The sequence below is a fragment of the Heteronotia binoei genome, chromosome 9 (assembly GCF_032191835.1).
Source record: "Heteronotia binoei isolate CCM8104 ecotype False Entrance Well chromosome 9, APGP_CSIRO_Hbin_v1, whole genome shotgun sequence".
NCBI lineage: Eukaryota > Metazoa > Chordata > Lepidosauria > Squamata > Gekkonidae > Heteronotia > Heteronotia binoei.
The window spans coordinates 22,885,464-22,907,540 of NC_083231.1; the positions used below are offsets into that span (position 1 = coordinate 22,885,464).

Below are 22,077 nucleotides of genomic sequence, written 5' to 3' on the forward strand. Positions count from 1 at the left end.
TCTGTATCATCAAGGGGAGGGCAGCATAAATTTCCAATGTCAATTTGTCGTCACAGGGCAAGACAGTGGGAAGTTCTCTTAGAAAAAAACAGGGTGTGGGAGAGCCCCAAGATGACTTGTTCTGCTTCCACTGCACAGATTGATCCTTCTTTAGAAGATGGATGAGCACAGGACAAATGGACATTGGGCGGCAAGCAGGAAGAGATCAGGAAGGGGTAAATTAAATGAAGCATCTATGGGGAAATCTAACACACTACAAATCAACTTTTCAGAAATATGACATTTTAAGTAGACCTAACATCAATTCACGTTAAGGCTACTTAAACTCTGAATTTTTGCTCTGCATAAATTACTGTATTTACCTAGCCTGTCTTTGCTAGTCCTACAGAAGATGCAGCTGTTGTGCAGAGCACTGGCATTCTTTTTTCAGAGTACTGAAATTCTACTAGCTTCTAAGAGGTACTGTCTGCTCAATTTCAAGCTACCCTTTGGCCCCAAGAACTCGAAACTGGATTTATATAAAAAAGATGAAGCTGATTGTTACACAGATTTTTCTCTCTCCTAAAACTGCTTATAAAGTAATATTATTAACCATACACATAGGTAGTTTAATTTAAAAGCAACTACTGTTTTTAACCAGCCTAAAAGTTTAAACAGTTATTCTAAAAGACAGCATTGCACATTCCTCTTGTTGCTTTAAATCTAGCAAGGTATTTTTTAAATTGACCGGTTCACACTAGAAACCATCCCTGAGCACTCAAAGAGTCAGAATTTTTTTTGTTTAAACTTATCCTCATACATTTCACAACTCCTAAATTAGCAGAGTGAGTCATCTTGCAGGTGATGGATCAAGACAGGACAGGAACTCCCATCCCCTAACTATAAACTTGTCTAATTAGAAGGCTGTAGACATTTAAAATGAAAATTTTAAGAGTATAGCTTTTGTATAATATGCTTGAACAGTTATCTCATTGTAGTTAGGACTTGGGCCAAGTTAAAAATGCAACTTGTATTTAAGAGAGCCAGTTTCATGTAGTGGTTAAGTATGCAGACTCTAATCTGGGAGAACAGGGTTTGATTCCCCACTCCTCCACCTGCAGCTGCTGGAATGGCCTTGGGCCAGCCATAGCTCTCATAGGAGTTGTTCTTGAAAGGGCAGCTGCTGTGAGAGCTCTCTCAGCCCCACCTACCTCACAGGGTGTCTGTTGGGGGGGGGAAGGTAAAGGAGATTGTGACCGCTCTGAGACTCAGAGTATAGGGCGGGATATAAATCTAATATCTTCTTCTTCTTAACAAACCACACAGCTCTTAATCTGTTTTAAGAACTTATGAATGCTGTTTGTACTTATTTGTCCACTAAAACTTTTATCTTAGAGAAAGAAATGTGGAGTATTTTATTTGCATATCAAATAATTGTAATTCTTTGCGATAAAAGACAACTAACCTACACCAGGGAGTTTCACAGCATGTCATAACAAGCACCTCAACAGTGATTTCATGCTGAGAGGCTTGTCATCCTCAAGGAACCCAACATGCACAATTCATATAGGAACTGGGCCAAATCAGCTAGCAGATTTAGTAGAGGATGCACAGTAATCATTCAAGCCAATCGGAAAGAGTCCCACTAAGCTCTGGTTTCCATTCTCATCACAGCCATTTAGAAATATCTAAAGTCTCTCCAGGAAACAAAGACCAAACCTGCAAAAAAAGTTAATATGGGTGTTCCCCCCTCCAGGGCCCATAATGTTGAGAATAATTTCGTTCCAAAATTCCCAGGGCTTTTTTTGCTAGTATTTCAAACTACCCTCCTTCTCATTTAATTACACAACTCCTTGTCATTCTTTGTGATCTGCAGGGAGGTTTTAGAAAACAAGATTGGATTTATACCCCAACCTTATAATCTACTTTCCATTCCCCTCCCCACAACAGACACCCTTTGAGGTAGGTGGAGCTGAGAGAACTACTCTTGAGAACAGCGCTGAGAGTTATGACTGACCCAAGGTCACTCCAGCAGCTGCATGTGGAGAGTGGGGAATCAAGCCTGGTTCTCCCACTTAACCACTACACTAAACTGGCTCTTTTAGAGGAATCATGTCCATTAGCCATGAAACCTCATTTTAGAATACTACTCTGATCAAGAAGTCAACTTGCCTTCTTCTGTTACCTCTTGTACTGCCCCTCGCTCCTAAGGAGCACACCAGTGGGAATGGGGAACAACTTTCACATGAATTTTAAAGTGAAAGTCACTATTTTACACATGCACACAACACGAGATAATCTTAATATTCTGTAGACGGATACTTGTACTGGAGTACACAAAATGTAAAAGTAATTCTAATAAGCACTATCTACACAGCCCATCTATAACAATTTTATTCACACACTTAGTAGCAATTTGGAAACAACTGAAAAATATATAGTATTTTTTTTGGGGGGAGAGGTTATTTAGAAAACTTATTTATTGTCTATTATTGTATCTTCGAGACTCCTCACAGTCATTTTCTTGATCTCCACATGCATTTCCATAAATCCAAAACTTTACAGAATACAGCAGCTACCTCAAAAAGACTACTGATCCAGAAGAGGATCAGATACCTGAAAGCTTGTAAATCAAGATAATTACTGTTTTTGAAAAAACAATAAAACACATACATAATCAAAGAACCATGACACCAGTAAGCACTTTCCCCCTTGAAAGCTGCAGAAACCACATTATAGATATCCCATCCCATAACCACACCAGAACACTTAATACAGGAGTGATTTAGCATTTGGGTTTCCAAATACACCTATGATCTCATGACTTTTTTTTTTTTTTAATGGATGCTTCAGAAAGCACCGCCCAACAAATCTGACCGGGTCTCTCTCCCTAGCCGCTGTGATTCTGGGTTGCTATAACAAAAGTGTTCAGAAGCCACCGAAAGGACAAAGGGATTCTCCAAACCCTTCCCTTCCCCCAGGGGGCCCTGTTTGATTTAAAATTCTGACTCTTCGAATGCTCAGCGACGGTTTCCAGTGTGGCTGTGAACCAGTCGATTAAAAAAAAAAAAAGATTTTACGCCCTGCCAGATTTAAAGCATCAAGAGGAACATGCAATGCTAACTCGCCTACATTTCCCGTAAGATATAACTTCACCACAAAGGAGCTCCGCACAAGCGTTCTGTACGCCGAGAACGGGAAGATAGATCTAAGCTGCAGATCTGTGTGGGGCCACCCAGAAGAAGACCACTCCCTATACACACAACACCAATTTCCACACCGTCCTTGAGGTGCGGGAACTGTAGGAATCTCCAGTCAGTATCCTCAGCGGGAGGCCTTTTTTTAAATTCATCCTGCCTCTCCCATCCGTCGAAGGCCAGCCCGAAGCCATTGCTGGCTTTGGGGCTACCCCCTTTTCTACCAAGGGGCACCGCAGTCTCCGCCACCCCACCCGTCATCCCCCTTCTTTCTCACCACCCCGTCTCGTCTTCCTCACAGCCGGCCAGCCGCTCCAGCTCGTCGGGCCTCAGCGGCTCCACTTCATCCAGGAGGCCGCCGGCGTTCTCCCCCGCCGCTGAGCCGCCGTTCTCCTCGCTCGCCGGAGGCCGCCTGGGCCCGGCCTTGGGGCTGAGGCAGCGGCTCTCGAGCCCCGCAAGCAGCTGACTGTTCCTGGAGGCCGGGGACGGCGGCGGCGACGGCAGGGTGGCGGGCACGCCGGCGGTTCCCTGGGCTGCTGCAGCCGGCGGCGGCGTGAGGAGCAGCGGCGGCGTGCAAGCCCCCGACCCTCCGCCGCCGCCGCTGCCGAGCAGGCGCTTGGGGCTGCCCCCGGGAGCTCCGGCGGCGCTGCGAATGCGGAGCTGCTCGTTCTGCTTCTCCAGCTTCTTCACCAGCTCCTGCAGCTTCCGCACTTCGGCGTCGGCGTTCACGTTGGAGTTGATGTCCTCCATGACGCCCGGCCCCGCGACCCTCTCGCCGGGCCCCCCTCCGCAAGGCTGGACGGCCGCCGCCGCCCTCAGCACTCGGCCCCTTCGGTCGGTCTGTCGGTCGGTCGGCGCTTCCCTGCTCGCTCGCTCCTTCCCTTCCGCGCACACTGAGGCAGCCGGGCGGGCGTCTTCGGAGCAGGCGGGCCCCCTCTACATGGCCGGGCGGGGAAGCGCAGCTCAGGCTCTCTTTCCGCCGATTGCCGCCGCCGCCGCTCCTGTTGAGGGGCTGGGCCTTGTCAAGTCAGCTACCACGGTGGCCCCGCGGCGGACACGCATATCCGGCCGCGGCCTTTGGCTAGCGCCATGTCCGCTCTTTCTCTTCCCTTCACGAGTGAGGAGATTTTCCCCACCTCACAGCGGTAACAAGGCCGGCCGGCCGGCGAGGAGAGGCTGAAGGGAAGGCGTTTGTCTTGTGGCGGGGCTGTGAGGTGGTGGCGCCAGGACAATGGCCGCGGCGGGCGATGATTTCACACCCAGCGTGAAGCCGGCTGCTGGTTGGGGCGGCCGCAGCCGTTGAGGGCTGAGCCCCATGGAACGCGGCGCCCTTCTCTGTTCTTTCACTCTCCGGCTTGGAAAGGAGATGGAGTTCTTTCCATAGCAACCTCAGTAGCAGGGCTTTTTTGATAGAAAAAAGCCCAGCAGGAACTCATTTGCATATTCGGCCACACCCCCTGATATGTCAGCCGGAACTGCATATCAGGCCACACTCCTGATGCCATCATTGTTTCCATAGGGCTTTTTTGTAGAAAAAGCCCAACAGGAACTCATTTGCATATTAGGCCACCCCCCCTAATATTATGTCAGTCGGAACTGCGTTCCTACTAAAAAAAAAAGCCCTGCTCAGTAGGCTCTTCCATGCCTGTAACCAGAATTTTTCATTTGGTGGGGCCCAAAGCCAGGATTTTCATTTAGTGGGGCACATTTTATGTGGGGGGTCCCCTAATTATTATGCTTAAGTATGTGGCTTGGTTCCATTGCTTCAGAACAACATTTCTTTTAAGCAGCTTTTCAGGTCTGACGTGGCAAGGCAGCTTTATTTATTTAATTAATTTAATTAAAGGAGGTACTTCTTCACCCAAAGGGTGATTAACATGTGGAATTCACTGCCACAGGAGGCGGTGGCGGCTACAAGCATAGCCAGCTTCAAGAGGGGTTAGATAAAAATATGGAGCAGAGGTCAGTGGCTATTAGCCACAGGTATATATATATATATAAATTTTGGCCACTGTGTGATACAGAATGTTGGACTGGATGGGCCATTGGCCTGATCCAACATGGCTTCTCTTATGTTCTTAATTTGTTTAATTTGGCTGCCTTTTACTGAACAGTCATATCAATACTAACATGTTAAAAATTTGCAAACCGAGAAGCTATGGGCAGGATCGAATGTTCACTCGGTAAGTAGTAAGACCTACAGAATGCCTTGGACCTAAAATTACGGTTAAAACCAACAGTTCATTAGTAAATAAATAAAAATGGCCCCTCCATGCAGCTGATTGGAGAGGCCATAAAGGTAGAACAGGGATTTGATTGGATTCCTTGGCACCCCCTGGAAAACCTCTAGCTATAGGCCTGGGTTATTCTTGGGCTTATTTCGCCGCCAGGGGTAGTGGTGGTGAATGTTGGTGGTGAGAGAAGGGTTTGTCTTAAAGGGTGCCCAAGATGCCTTCCTCTCGTGTTCCATCTCCTGTGCCCTGACATTCAGTTGGATTGTGGCGCAAAGGATTGAATGGTTAGTAGAGGTGCTTTGTAGTGACTCCCAATATTGGCCCAAACAGAATTTACTGACGTTCCTCGTGTATATTACGAGATAGCCAGTTACCACATATGACATAAGTATACCAGTTTTAAAATGGTAGACAGCTAAGTCATTGCAATACCAAGTGACTGTACTTAAAAATTCAGAGTGGAAGTTCCATCAAAAAGGTTCCCCCATAATGTGATTATTTACCCCTTTATTAAATATACATTCTCTGTTTCCTTGGGATATAATCCATTCCTGTGAGTATTTGTAAAGTAAGCGATCTCAGAATTCTACAATAAGACAGCCTGCCATTTGGATTCTGTTTTCTGTCAAGTGATATTTTTTTTATCCCACCCTTCCTCCAAGGAGTTCAGGGTGTTGCAAATGGTTTTCTCCATTTTATCTTCACAACCATCCTGTAAAATAAATTAGACTGAGAGTGTGTGAGGGGCCTGGATCACCTATAGAGCATCAAGATGAGTGGGAACCCAGGTCCTTCCTTCAGATTCTAGTGTGTGACCTCACAACTACATAGGTTTGCCAATCCCCAGATGGGGGCAAGGGATCCTCCAGCTTGGAGGCCCTCCCCCCACTTCAGGGTCATCAGAAAGCGGGGGCGGGGGAGGGAAATGTCTACTGGGCACTTATTCCCTATGTAGACTGATTCCCATAGGGAATAATGGAGAATTGATCTGGGGCTCGGGGGTGCTGTTTTTTGAGGTAGAGGCACCAAATTTGCAGCATAGCATCCAATGCCTCTCCTCAAAAGACCCTCAAAGTTTCAAAAAGATTGGACTGGGGGTCCAATTATATGAGCCCCGAAAGAAGGTGCCCCTACCCTTCATTATTTCCAAAGGAGGAAGGCATTTAAAAGGTGTGCAGTCCCTTTAAATGTGATGGCCAGAACCCATCCGTGGAGTTCAATCGTGCTTGTCACAACCTTTCCCCTGGCTCCACCACAAAGTCCCCAGATATTTCTTGAATTGGACCTGGCATCCTTACCACTACACTACTATTTTTTTTTTTTACAGAATTCTGGAAATTATCATGGACATCTTTTTAGTCTATCTATCAATTCCTTGGTGATCTGATAACAAATGTACACTGTAAAGATAAAGAAAATCCCCAAATTTAGGCTCAGTGTATTATTATGTGTCCCCTACTTCTTTGATCTAGTGCTCACGTGGATTGGTTCTCTTTGGAGGAGAGAACATTGAAAGAATCTTAGTATTACTTTCTTCATTTACAAATATTTAGAGCATAAATGGAGGCAAAGAAGCATTAATTTAGGACAGCTGATCTTCTATCCCATATCAGACCTCCAGAGAGAGAGTGAGAAAAAGAGACCTTACAGCCCCAGGGTACTTCAACCAACTCTTCCAGTGGCTGAACTGCACTTCCTTTTTACATAGACATCCATCTTGCCTCTTCTCTTCAGCTAGTAGGGAGCTCACCTCTTCCAAGCCCTAACTGGTGCTTGGACAGAGCTTTTTTTCTGAAGGCCCATTAAGACATCAGAAGTCACTGAGATACCTTACCATTCTTTGGTAATAGGCTCTAAGGCAGGGGTGTCAAACATGCGGCCCAGGGGCTGAATAAGGCCCCCGAGCAACTGGCTGCCATCTACTTCCTTCTCCCTATATCTCGCTTCCTTCTGCATAACAGTTTGCTTTGCAAGGCTTACTCAGTTGCACAGGAGCTACAGAGCAAAACCTCTATTTTCTCCATTGGCTGAGGCTTCTCCCTTGGGAAGGAAGGGAAGGAGGGCAGAACTTGCTTTGCCAGGCTCTCTCAATCGCACAACAGAGCTACTGAGCCAAGTCTCTCTTCCTTCTATTGGCTGAGGCTTCTCCCCCCAAGTCCCCTGGCTGGGGAAGGAAGGAAACAGCCACAGCTTTCTCTGCCCAGTTCTCTGGATCCCACCTTTAAGACCAACAAGTGCTAATGTTTTAAGTTTTTTAAAAATATATATATTTGTGTTTGTCTGTGTCCTTTATAAAGTTTCTATCTCCGCTACCTAATCTTAAATAGGTACACAGATGGCCTGGCCTGACATGGCCTGGCCCAACAAGATCTCATTTATGTCAGATCCGGCCCTCATAACAATTGAGTTCGACACCCCTGCTCTAAGGCCTGCCACTTGAAGCTAAGCCCCATAGAACACAAACATTCTCTGTAAATTTACAGTAATGATTAAATAAAAAGTGGTTTTGTATTAACACTTTGAAAAATATACCTTTTGGCTCTGTTATTGTCTCATAACTTCCACTTTCTGTTCTTTTCCCTCCCCTGCTTCATCATCTTCCACTTACAAACTGGCTCCAGGGTACATGACGCAGCAGAGCTGCTGGAGGTATGGGTCAGGTAACTGCCCGAATGAGAGACCTCCTAGAACCCCTATGTATGACATATCCCATGGTGGAGGAGAGGGAGGATATAAATGTAATATATAATAATCTTAATTATTTTTAATATTACCAGTTATAAAATGTGGATTATGGGGGCTTTATATGAAAAAAGTTGTAAAAGTATTTAATTTTGCACAGGGCTTTTTTAATAGAAAAAAAACCTGCAGGAACTAATTTGCATATTAGGCCACATGCCCCTGACACCCAGCAACTGTGTTGCTGTTAACAAAAAAAAAGCGCCCTGATTTTGCATAGTGGTACCTAACCAGTTTGATATAAAGAGCAAGTTTGGTCTAGTGGTTAAGTGTGCAGACTCTTATCTGGGAGAACCAGGTTTGATTCATCACACCTCCACATACACCTGCTGATGTCACCTTGGGTCAGCCACAAGTTCTCTCAAGGCTGTTCTGCTCAAGAGCAGATCTGTCAGAGCTCTCTCAGCCCCACCTACCTCACAGGCTGTTCGTTGTGGAGATGGGAAGGGAAAGGAGTTTGTAAGCGGCTCTGAGACTCCTTTGGGTAGTGAAGAGTGGGATATAAGTCCAATCTCCTCTTCTTATTGCCATAAAAAGGTAAAGGTGCAAGCTCCAGTCGTTTTCGACTCTGGGGTGACGTTGCTTTCACAATGTTTTCTCGGCAGACTTTTTACAGGGTGGTTTGCCATTGCCTTCCCCAGTCATCTACACTTTCCCTCCAGGAAGCTGGGTACTCATTTTACCGACCTCGGAAGGATGGAAGGCTGAGTCAACCTCGAGCTGGCTACCTGAACCAGCTTCCGCTGGGATAGAACTCAGATTGTGAGGGCTCAGACTGAAGTACTGCAGCTTTACCACTTCATAGCTTTCTTCAAAAAGCATGAAAACTTATTTTAAAGCAACCCAGCAGTTCCTCCTGCTGCTCTGCCTTCAGACCATTCTACCCTGATTGGTTTATTTTATTTATTTTACTTGTTTATAGTCTTCCTTTATCTCTGAGATTCAAGGAGGGTCACAGTGTACGTAGATGACGTTAGATAACCAATGTATACTGCAGTTGGACTAGGATCACAGAACTAGGGAACAATGCAAGCACTAAACTATCTAAAACAGGGTGTCGAACTCATTTGTTAAGAGGGATGGATCTGACATAATTGGGACCTTGTGGGGCTGAGTCATGCGTGCCATAAAATGTAATGCCAGCTGGCAGAGATATAAACGTTACAAAGGACATAGGCAAACACAAAGATATTTTTAAAACTTAGAATACAAACATGCTTAAAACTTGCAATGTTTTGTTTAAAATATAAAGGGGGGGAATAGTGGGATTTGGCAATGCAGTTTTTAAAATAAAACATCAAGAAAAAGCACAAAGATCACAGCAGAAACTAAAAGTATAAAATGCTCTCAGTCAGTGTCAGATTAAACCCTGTGGAAGCCCCTAGGCAGTCAAAATCTCAGGAGCCCCCTCACAAATTGTCTCAGAGTTGATGCACCCGCCTCGCCTCCTGTGGCCCCCGCTGAAGCCTGCAGGCACCTTCGCAAAGCCCCCTTTGACAAAGCTGCGGGGGAGAGGCAGAGAGAGGCAAACTTGGTGACACTGCCAAAGGCAGCCACACCAGGCAAATCGGGCAAAGAGCAGCTCAGTTGCTGGATGTGAGTGCAGTCTGGGAGGGCTGCAAGTAAGGGAAAAATGGGGGGGGGGAAGCTGGCCCAGGGCCCCTAAAAGCGTTGGGGTCTATAGGCCAATGCCTATTTGGATCCATTATATTTTATTTTGTCCCATGTACAAAGAAGCTAGAGCCAAATTTATTGATAATCTGTTAGCAGGGCGTAAATTTTCTTCTGACACCGGTAAATTGGTCTTTTTGTTATCTGATACTGATCCATTTGTCACCTATAGAGTCTCTTTTCGGCTTGGCCGCTAGAAAAATCAGAGCCAAAACTGCCTCCTTAGATTAGTTGACTTTATTTTAGATGTCTATAATTTTATAGTATGTCGATATTTACCATAAATGGGTTCATTGGGTTTACAACATTTTTAACTTAACTGTTTAGATATTGTCTCAGCATTATGGTGTTATAATATCTTAGCAGTTTAAACCTCAATGTTTGTATTTTAGCATTTTAGTAATGCAGTTAAGGTTGTAATTGTTGCATTATATCCCATGAAACCCATTGGTCTGTTTATTGGACCGTTTTTATTTCTGTCTGATTACTTTTTATGATATCGTGTTTAACCTTATATTGTGATGGCCAATAGCCACATACAATAAATTTTTTCTACTTGCTACTCGGCCTAATTGTTAATCCGGCCCTGCTCTCAGCCAGGGAAAACATGACATGACTGGGCATTGCAAGCTTCTCCCCCCGCCCCACACCCAGTCTACTCAGATTGGCAATGGCTCGCTAGTGTAAATCCCGTTTTAGCTGTGGGTTCCTAAGTTAGGCACCAGTTCTCAGATCCACTTAGCAGAGACAAAGCTGGCTCAAAGCATCAACTCTTTCTTTGCAAGGACACAACTTCAAGAAGCTTCAGCTGGCCATAAAAACCCTGGGAAATTAAACTGAGCCCCACTCCACTGAAACACATTGCAGCACAAAGTTGCAAGGAAACCGTGGAAAATTCACTTTGCATTTTCTTTACAGCTTTTGAGTCCTTCTTTAGCCTGCAAAGACAAGGAAGAAGGAGCTGGGAACTTCAGCAGCATCGAAGCTTCAAAGGTTGAGGACAGGAGGGGGAGAAAAGAGCCCCACAGGCTGAGGTGGAATTCTAGCAGGAGCTTCTTTGCATATTAGGCCACACACCCCTGATGTAGCCAATCCTCCAGGAGCTTACAAGGCTCTTTTTTGTAAGCTCTTGGAGGATTGGCTACATTCAGGGATGTGTGGCCTAATATGCAAAGGAGCTCCTGCTAGAATTCCACCCCTGCCCAAGGGCCTGATTAAAGCCCTGGGTGGCCTGGTTTGGCCCATGGGCCAGACATTTGACACCCCAGATTTAAAGCAAGGTCTCCTAGTAGATAGGGAGCCCTGTAGCACAGAGTGGTAAAGCTGCAGTACTGTAGTCTGAGCTCTCTGCTTATGACCTGAGTTTGATCCCAGTGGAAGCTAGGTTCAGTAGCCAGCTCAAGGCTGACTCAGCCTTCCATCCTTCCGAGGTCAATATAATGAGTACCCAGCTTGCTGGAGGTAAAGTGTAGATGACTGGGGAAGGCAATGGCAAACCACCCCATTAAAAAGTCTGCTGTGAAAACATGATGCGACGTCACCTCAGAGTCGGAAACGACTGGTGCTTGCACGGGGGACTACCTTTACCTTTATACTAGTAGATGCTGGATTACAAGGTATAAGACAATCAGTAAAAACAGATGATACCTACAATGATTGTTGTCTTACGTAAGGATGGTCTGCAGTTATGCATTCATGCAGCTACTACGTGCCTTGGAAAACATTTCCACACTTCAAAACATTTGGGTTGACTTGGATAACATTAAGAATAGTTACTTTGACTGCTCATGTTAACTAACTGATATGGATAAAGAAACATTATTCTGATTACAGCCAAGACCCCAATTCGTATGATTTTCCAGATGATACAGCCGTAACACCCACCTCATGTTCTAAGATTTTGGCTACAGTCCAGAAACCAACAATGGTTTAAAAGCTACAATTATACTTCTGCTGATTCAATCATCTCATCTGGTCTGTCTCAGAATTCCTGTATAAGTGTTTATGGAGGGATGCTATTTACTTGCAAGCACCTTCACATCAAAATCACGTGCCCCCTTAAAAATTCGATATCAGGATGAAGGTGTTAGAACGTGTCTAATCTCTAGGTTTTCACACAGGATACCATTTTAAACAAGCTACAATCTTCAAACAATTCATATGGTGATAGGCATGTGCAGGACTTTTTTTGTAGCAGGAACTCCTTTGTATATTAGGCCACACACCCTTGGTGTAGCCAATCCTCCAAGAGCTTACAGGGCTCGACTTAAAGGGTCTACTGTAAGCTCCAGGAGGATTGGCTACATCAGGGGGGTGCGACCTAATATGCAAAGGATTCCTGCTACAAAAAAAGTCCTGGTCATGTGAGAGAATGTATATTGAAATCAACCATAAAAGATGACAGAAATGTCATTTGCTGAGCTACGGCAGATATCAAAGTATTGAAACAGCATTTATGTTAAATACCCTGTGGATTTAATTCTGCCGTTACTTTACAAAATGTTTGTTTAGATTTCTGACCATTGCCTCCTAACCCTCCAAACAAGTTTTCAACATGCTGATACTTGCTCTTTTATACTTTATAAGTGTTCAGGTAAACCCATAAATAAAATCTATTACAAATTTCTGAATATGATGCATTTATTTATCTATTATTCATTATTTTATATTTCTATCCCGCCCTCCCCGCAAGCAGGCTCTGGGCAGGTAATAACACAACTGAAAACATTAAAAACCAGAAAATAAATTTTAAACAATGACACAATATACAACAATTTAAAAGATGGTACACGTGTACCTTTTCAGTTGTAAACGCACATTCAAATCAGCTTTAAAAAATATTAACACAATTGCAGTTTATTTTTCACAATCTGATGCTGCACTCATTCAGTTGACACTAGTAAGGGGGAAAACATAACTCTTCAGAATTTCAAAAAATTAAATGCAAATACGGGCAGCTGCTGTGAGAGTTCTCTCAGCCCCACCCACCTCACTGGGTGTCTGTTGTGGGAGGAGAAGATATAGGAGATTGTAAGCCGCTCTGATTCAGAGAGAAGGGCGGGGTATAAATCTGCAGTTTTCTTATCCCACACCATGTAAAGGGCCTGCCAATCAGCGGGCCCCTTAAACGGTATGGGAGGGGCAGCGGCTGCTCCTGGGCCTCCCTCCCATGCAATTTAAATCACAGGAGGAAGGAGGCAGACCCCTGCCACTCAGCTTTCACCCCCACAGCAGTGGCAGGGGGAGGGAGCACCTGAGAGGACGTCAGGGGACAGGGCCCCCACAGGCCCTCCTGCAGCTACAGGCCTGACTTTAACCTCCTTGGTAGAGCACATGTTATTCATACAGAATATCCTCCACTCATTCCCTAGCATCTCCAGTTAAAGGGCCTCAGACAGCAATCGTTTAGGGAGGCCTTTCTGTTTGAGACCATGGAGAACCACTGAGTAAACAGCGCTGAGCTAGATGGACCCATTATCATTATGTCAGCATCATATCGTCATTCATATGTCCACTCTCTGCATACTTTCTGAAGTTGCAGTGATCTATCAGTGGTCAGCTTACATTTCTTGTCCAATGAATGGTATTTCACCAGTGCAGTTCCAGGCAGAATCTCTGGGCATATCTACATTGTAATTTAAACCATTCTACATTAACAATAATTTTCTCCTTTTGGCCTTCCCAGCTCTGTCCATCAGAGCTTACTCCCAAGTAGGTATTCTTGGGATTGTACTGTAAATTAGTTGCTGAGAAATAACAAGGCAATCCTGTGTTGAGTTATTCCAGGGTAAACCCATTAAAATTAGTGGGAGTAATTATGTATAGGATTGTACTGTGAAAGATTTATATCTGCTTTTATGCAGCTGAATGATCTCATTTACCATTTTACTAAGCACTGGAATTTGTATTCGGCCACGCCCGTATGAAGCAACTCTCTGATCAAAGATTCCACCCCATCTAGGCCTCCAGTGTTCTGAGAATATTTTGCTCCACCTTTGCTAGCACTGGCAACTTCATTAAGAAAAAGACCAGTTTTGCGGCATTTTTTAATAATTAAGAAGCCTTACATTTACCCACATAACTGGAAATGAACAAATTCAGCATTGTAACCCTTTGAATAACAACCTATTTCTCCACTTAAAATAATTATATCCTGCCTTTTACTCCAAGTCTTCAAGGCAATTGACAAAAAAATTAAGATGTAAGATTGCATATATTCACAAAACACTGGCTGTTCCTACATTTAAAAAAAAATCATATACTATTAACATTTCAGTAAATACGACTGTTTTTACCTGGTGCCAAAAGGTAATGAATGTATGAACCAAACAGATCGATTAGAAGGAGGAGGGAGTTCCACAAATAAGGTGCCAATGAAGAAAATGGCCTTGGTAGTCACTCACTCAGGGCTGTTTTTGCAGAAAAAGCCCAGCAAGAACTCATTTGCATATTAGGCCACACCCTCTGATACCAAGCCAGCCAGAACTGTGTTCCTGTGTATTCCTGCTAAAAAAAAAAAAGCCTTGGTTACTCCATTGATATTATAAAGCATAAAACTAACCATAATAAGAGCAATTAAAATATACAGCTATTAAAATATATCCACAAAGGGACTTTTAATTCTGTTGAAACTTATTTATTTATTTATAATTATGTCCCACCCTTCCCACAAATGGGGTCTCAGAGCAGGTCGTACTCACTGAAATTTCCCCCCTTCTCATAGAGTTAATAAAATAATGCTAATGTATAATTTTCAAAAGATTCTTTAGTTTATACATGGTTCGCATTCTTTAAAACAAATTAATATGCTGACGGTGCCATGGTAAGTAGAGTTTCACCTTTCTAAATCCACTGAAATCAGTGAGCTTACAAGGGTAGTTGCCAGTCATCGACTGGTAACCAGCAGGATAGGGAGGGGGATAGAATCAGGGGGAACAACAGTGCATTGATGTTGTAAATATATCCAAGTAGGCAGCCGTGTTGGTCAGAAGTAGTAGAACAAAATAGGAGTCCATTGCACCTTTACGACCAACTTGGGTTTATTCAATCGACTCCTATTTTGATGTTGTAAAGTCACTGTTGGTGAATACCCAGCAGTGACATCATATTACTGGTGTGACACTCTGAGATTTGTCAAACTCTCTGATAAAAATTCTAGAGCGAGGTGGCCGAACTTGCTTCACGCAAAAGCCACATAGAATAAATGTTAGATGTTTGAGAGCTGCAAGATATGAATGTCAGACATAGGAAGGAAGGAAGGAAGGAAGGAAGGAAGGAAGGAAGGAAGGAAGGAAAATAGATGGTGGGAGGGAGGAGGAAGAGAGATATAGAAAGCAAGCAACTTTAACTTTAAATGCATTCTCCAAGCTGCTGGATAGCTTGGCTTGGAGTTGAAGAAGTGATTTAAAGACACTAATGCCTTCTCCATGTAGGGTTGCCAGGTCCAACTCAAGAAATATCTGGAGACTTTGGGGGTGGAGCCGGGAGCAAGGGTGTGAAAAGCATAATTGAACTCCAAAGTGAGTTCTGGCCATCACATTTAAAGGGACCACACACTTTTTAAACGTCTCCCCTCCATGGGAAATAATGAAGGACGAGGCACCTTCTTTTGGGGCTCATAGAATTGGACTCCCTGGTCCAATACCTTTGAAACTTGGATGGTTTTTTGGGGAGAGGCACTGGATGCTATGCTGCAAATTTAGTGCATCTACCTCGAAAAACAGACCCCCAGATACCTGTGGATCAATTATCTATTATACCCTATGGGATAGGGAATAATAGAGTGCCCAATAGACATTTCCCTCCCCCGCTTTCTGATGACCCTGAAGCAGGGGGAAGGCCTCAAAACCAGGGGATCCCCTGCCCCCACCTGGGGATTGGCAACCCAACCTCCAGGCCAGCCAGTGGGGCAGTGAGGACATTAAGAGCCACACAATATGTGTGAAAGAGTCACATGTGCTCCCGAGCCACAGTACGGCTCCCCCTGTTCTAGAGCATCATGTCAGTGGCCTGAAATTGCTTCTGGTATTCATTGGAAGCAATGGCGCAATATTGATTTTCTTGCAGCAGGCAACAAAGAAGATGGCTGGGCTGTCTCCCAAGTGGAATATCTGGTCTCTCTAATCGTAAATCTGCTTAGGATGGTACAGCAAGTGTCAATTTACCCTCCTCTTGGTGTTTTTCTGTACAAATATGACAATCATAGTAATCAAGCATCATCTAGTGGGAAGAGTTCATAGTGTAACCTCTAATGAATTGGTTGCAGTTGCAGTTTAGCACACCTGTGGCGCAGAGTGGTAAAGCAGCTGTAATGCAGTACTGTGGTCTGAACTCTCTCTGCTCACAACCTGAGTTCAATTCTGGCGGAAGCTGGGTTCAGGTAGCCGGCTCAAGCCTTCCATCCTTCCGAGGTCGGTAAAATGAGTACCCAGCTTGCTGGGGGGAAAGTGTAAAAGACTGGGAAAGGCAATGGCAAACCACCCTGTAAAAAGTCTGCCGTGAAAACGTTGGGAAAGCAACGTCACCCCAGTCGGAAACGACTGGTGCTTGCAAAGAGGACCTTTCCTTTCCTGGTATTTTTCTGTACAAATATGACAATCATAGTAATCAAGCACCACCTAGTGGGAAGAGTTCGTAGTGTAACCTCTAATAAATTTCCTGGCTGCAGTTTGAATACGATATGAATCTTGATTCTTCGTATGAGCTGTAAGGACATCCACCACAACCATAAAAGGCTTAGATCAGGGGAGTCAAACTCATTTGTTATGAGGGCTGGATGTGACATAAATGAGACCTTGTTGGGCTGGGCCGGGCCATGTGTGTACCTATTTAAGATTAGGTCACAGAGATAAAAAATTTTTTAAAGGGCACAGACAAACATGACTAAAGTTTTTTTTTTTTTAACAAAAACTTAAAACATGCTTAGAAATTAGCAGTTGTTGATCTTAAAGGTTCTTTCTTTGTATTTCTTCCATGAGATCCAGGGAACTGGGCAAAGGAAGCTCTGGCTCTTTCCCTCCCTCCCCAGGAGACCAGGAGGGAGAGGAGCCTAACCAATGGAGAAAATTGAGGGTTCGCTCTGTAGATTCTCTGCAGTTGAGCAAGCCTTGCAAAGCAAGTTGAGATGCAAAAGAGAGGAAAAAGGAAGCAGACAAGAGCCAGTGGCTCAGGGGCCTGATTGGGTCCTCAGACCACATGTTTGACACCCTTGGCTTAGGTATTCTATGGTGGAAGCTGACTGTAATCCAAATGTGCTGTTGCCCAGCAGGGATAAATTAACCTATTGTAAAAGCTGAAGAAGAGCTCCTGTTGAAGTTGTATGGTGTCACTCAGCCTTCCTACTCTACTTTAACAGAGCCATGGGGTGGGAGCCATAGCTAAGTGGAAGAGCATCTTTCTCTCATGCAGAAGGTCTTGTCACTGGCACCTCCAACTAAAAGGATCAAATATAAATGGCTATGTGAAGGTCTTGGCCCTGGCACCTCCAGCTAAAAGTATCAAGCAGTATTCTCACAATGTTTATTGCTTCATCTCACAATTTTTTTTTTTTAAATAAAATTTAAAATAAAAGACTGCAAATTAAAAATGTAAATAATTTTAGGTTTATTCATTTCTCCTACAATTCTCTGTTTTTTAAATTTTTGTGGGGACTCTAGTAGGCAACTTGTTTAGGGCACCAAAAACTCTAGCACCGGCCCTGCATTTCTCCAAGCTAAAGAGCCCTAAGCGTTTTAACCTTTCTTCATAGGGAAAGTGTTCCAACCCTTTAATCATTCTAGTTGCCCTATTCTGCACTTTTCTCAATGCTAGACGCGGAACTAGACCATCCTAGCCTAGGCTACCCACAGTGTGCTTGCTAAATGGTTGTGTATGCCATTAAAGGTTACTATTGATGTTGATATTGATACTCACAGTGTGGTCATAAGGACACTGTCTTGGAAGTACACTCCATTGAGTAGACTCCAGCAGCATTCTAATTATACCCAGGCCTCAGATTCAGTGGGAGCTCACAGGAGCACAGCTCCTGAACCTTTCTGAGAGTTCCACCTCCTTGTCCATTGAATAGTATGTGCAGCTGCATAACTATCCCTGGATGAGCACCACCACCTATTTTTCTACAAAATGACCGCTGATTATGCCTATTTAGGATTACTCTCCCAATTAAAGTCTGTGTTTGTGTAAATATGTATATAGTACATACATATATCACAGTGTGAATAATCCCTAAAACAGAATGAGAAAGTATGCATAAGGATTACCAATGTCATAGGAAAACAGTATTATACAGAGGCGACAGTAATAAATAGATTTTGCTGAGTGCAAGTTCAATGAATAAGGTGCTGTAAACAAAAGCAAATGCTGAGCAGGTCTAAGCCTTGCTTGAAATTTATTCAGGGCAAACTAAAAGGAAGGACGGTGCCTTTCAATGCATATAAAATCTTGGAACAGTGTGAAATAATGGGTAAATAATGCTATTAACATTTAATTGTTCTTGTTGTTTCACGAATAAAATGTAGGTCTTCAGGTTTTATAAGACATAATAATTGCTTAAATATGAAACATAATTAAGTTTATCCCATCCGTTCTTACTGGAACCTAGCCCATTAAGTTTATGTTCATTGAATAGTACAAAATCCAATAAATTTGTAAGTGGGTCTATCCTAGCAATAGGAACTGATAATATATTACAGGAGTGGCCAACGGTAGCTCTCCAGATGTTTGTTGCCTACAACTCCCATCAGCCCCAGCCAGCTTGGCCAATAGCTGGGGCTGATGGGAGTTGTAGGCAAAAAACATCTGGAGAGCTACCATTGGCCACCCGTTATATACTTTTCCACAGTTGAAAGAAAGCCTACCCCAAAGGTTATCGTGAGGATCATGGGATCTGCATGGACAAAATCCATGTGGAATGTGGGCTATTATAAGGAAGAAAATTAGGTGAGACAGTGAAAGCCATGTATGGATCCAATCATGTATAAGTAGCTGGTGTTCCCTTAGCGTTCCCTCCTTCCCGTCCTATGTTTTAATTGTTGCTTTAATATATACATATTTTACTATACCGTATGTTTTACAGGGCTTTTTTAGTAGCAGAAACTCATTTGCGTATTAAGCCACAAACCCTTGATGTAGGCAATCCTCCACAAGCTTACAGGGCTCTTAGTACAAGGTCTACTGTAAGCTCCATGAGGATTGGCTACATCAGGGATGTGTGGCCTAATATGCAAAGGAGTTCTGCTACAAAAAAAAAAGCCCTGAATTGTTTTAGTGTTGGGAATTATGTCTTTTTGTTGTTGTTGTTCAGTCGCACAGTCAAGTCTGACTCTTTGCGACCCCATGGACAAAGTCACGCCACAAGCCCTCCTGTCTTCCACCATCCTCTGAAGTCTGCTCAAATTCGTGTTTGTTTTTGTTTATTATGTCTTTTTACTTGGTTTTGAAGATTTTTTAAATTATGTATGTTCTGCTGGTGGCTCTAATCAGGGCAGAAAGGCAAGGTATAAATTTTGTAAAGAAATACATAATAAATAAATAGTTGGTTATGACTGAAGCGAAAAGACTGGGTATTAATCAGGAGGTTTGCAGTTCAAGTCTGGCACTGCCTGAACCCACATAGCAGCCAAAAGCGCAATCCTAATAAAACTTTCCTGGAAGTAAGTCCCGTGGAACCAACTTGAGGAGGATGGCGCCGTTAAACAGTCTGCCCCATTGTCTTCTGTAATCTGAAGCAGATAATGCTGACCAACCTTACCCAGTTGTTGTAATGGTGACAGTAAAAATGTGAACCACTTTAAATGATTGAAGGCAATGAGCTGAATCCTACCAGCTTTTCCACTGGCAAAAGGGATGAAGGGCTCCCTTTGATCCCTTATAAGCAGGGCTTTTTTTGTAGCAGGAACTCCTTTGCATATTAGGCCACACCCCCTGATATAGCCAATCCTCCAAGAGCTTACAGGGCTCTTATTCCAGAGCCTACTGTAAGCTCTTGGAGGATTGGCTGTATCAGGTGTGTGTGGCCTAATATGCAAAAGAGTTCCTGCTACAAAAAAAGCCCTACTTATAAGGATATGTTAAGGGTCATGGGACTCACATGGAGGAAAGCCATGTGAGATGGGGCCGTCGTGAGGAGAGGATGTGAGTGTCATTGAGGAGAAAGGCTGATATGATACGGTACTGGCTGATGCTAAGTATTTTAAGTATCAAGCTGGTTTCCGGTCTGAAAAAGGGAACTGAAATTAGATGAAAAGTTCCAAAATGTACATGTTAATGTTGACTAGGGCACTGCTAAAGTCCATGGAACTCATTGGAATAATGGATTTCTTTAGTGAATATTAGGAATTCTTTTTACCCCTATGATCAGCTCTCCTATCTCTCAGAAGGCTTTTGGGGATTTCATCTTTAGCACATATAGGCATACAGCTCTTTCTTTATGTTGGGCTTCAACCTTTCATTGCATGAAAAAGAAGTAATAATTTAGGCCTCATTAGGCAACCTACTACTGAAGGTCCAATCCAACCCAGCACTTGGTTGCTCAATGGCCCACAGTTGAATGTGTGAACCATTTCCATTCAAACTTAGCTGATGCCAGGTATTTGTTTGGGATTTTTCAGTCTGTGTTGACTGATCCACACATGCAGATAATAACTTTATGTTAGTCAATAAGTGATGAACATATATTGTGAACTATAAAACTCTAAAAAGGTCTACAGTACACAGTAAAGAGTAACAGCTGCCGTGCTTTCTAAGCTTAACAATGGTCAGGTTTTGTAGAAATACAGTGCATCATGTTACTCTGTTCAATATACTGTTGAAAGCTGAAATTGCTGCATGTGCTAGAAAGGGGTGATAATGACCATTGGGCACTAGTGATCTGTTTTCCAACCCCATATTTCCAATTAAGCTAATTAGAAGGTGACTTGATACCTCTGATTATATAGCAACCCCACAAAATCCCTTGATGTCATGTTTGTTTTGCACTCCTGATATTATGAATGGCAGGATTGTCCTTACATCATTAGGTTAAATGATGGCAAGCTTTATTGAAGAAGAAGATATTGGATTTATATCCCGCCCTCCACTCCAAAGAGTCTCAGAGCGGCTCACAATCTCCTTTACCTTCCTCCTCCACAACAGACACCCTGTGAGGTGGGTGGGGCTGGAGAGGGCTCTCACAGCAGCTGCCCTTTCAAGGACAACCTCTGCCAGGGCTATGGCTGACCCAAGGCCATTCCAGCAGGTGCAAGTGGAGGAGTGGGGAATCAAACCCGGTTCTCCCAGATAAGAGTCTGCACACTTAACCACTACACCAAACTGGCTCTTTATAGTTCAATGATGTAAAAAGATGTGGCATGTAGGTTTTCTTTTTCACACGCACATAACACTGCGCTGGCTTGCAAATGATAGGGAAAAAAGAATGAATGAAGTATTTTGAAATAAGAAAGACTTTAGTAGTTCCTCTAGTCTTTCCCTTACAAATCAAATGATTCCACCCTCCTGCTTGTTCTTGTGTCAAGTTAAAATCAAGATGGATCGTTATTTAAAATTATTACTTAAGAAGAATATGCTAACAGATTCTACACACTTGATTGACAGGGCAAAATCAAAACCATGGGACTTGTAAAGACATTTGGAGATAAAAGTAAGATATAATTGTAAAAGAAACATGTTATTGTAGAGAATTAATTTTTTCCAGTTGTAACCTTTTCATGGCAGCTAAAATTAATGGAAATATTCAACAGTGGGCTTTATTTTATATCAAATAATTTAATTTGAAGGATGTACCATAAGAAGAAAAAACTGTTTTAATATTGTTTAGTATGAGATTTATTTTAGCCAGTATATCATAAGCAGCCATCTAGATTAAACTGCTCAGTATTATACATTTCTGATGCTTGCCCAAAACTTTATACAGTGTCTATTTGAAATTGAATTTAATGTGTGCATCAACATTCTGCATTTATTTATATCTTGCTTGTAATCCCACTGGGGACACACTGTTCTCCCTCCCTCCCTTCTAACAACCCTGTGTGATAGGTTAGGCGAAGAGAACACAGTCGCATTGCTACAGTCTCTCAACGAGCTTCCATGGTAGAAATGGGGAAGAAGAACTTGGGTCTCCCAGTATCCTAATCAAGCATTTATCCACTGTGAAATATAGGCTCTCAATGCTACAGGATGAAATATGAAGAAACTTCTTCCAGTAGTCATCTAATGTGAAATTTATTTATGATATATTTCAGGGGTGGCCAACGGTAGCTCTC

General features: G+C 43.3%; 1 protein-coding gene across 1 annotated transcript in view; it reads right to left on the reverse strand.

Annotated features, from left to right (window-relative positions):
* Positions 1-3,940, reverse strand: part of SLAIN2 (SLAIN motif family member 2) — a 40,409-nt gene extending 36,469 nt beyond the window's left edge. Inside the window, exon 1 of the mRNA XM_060246295.1 lies at positions 3,454-3,940. Coding sequence (XP_060102278.1) covers positions 3,454-3,926 — 473 coding nt within the window. The 5' untranslated portion in view covers positions 3,927-3,940. The remainder of the gene's footprint in view (positions 1-3,453) is intronic.
* Between the last annotated feature and the right edge of the window lie 18,137 nt (positions 3,941-22,077).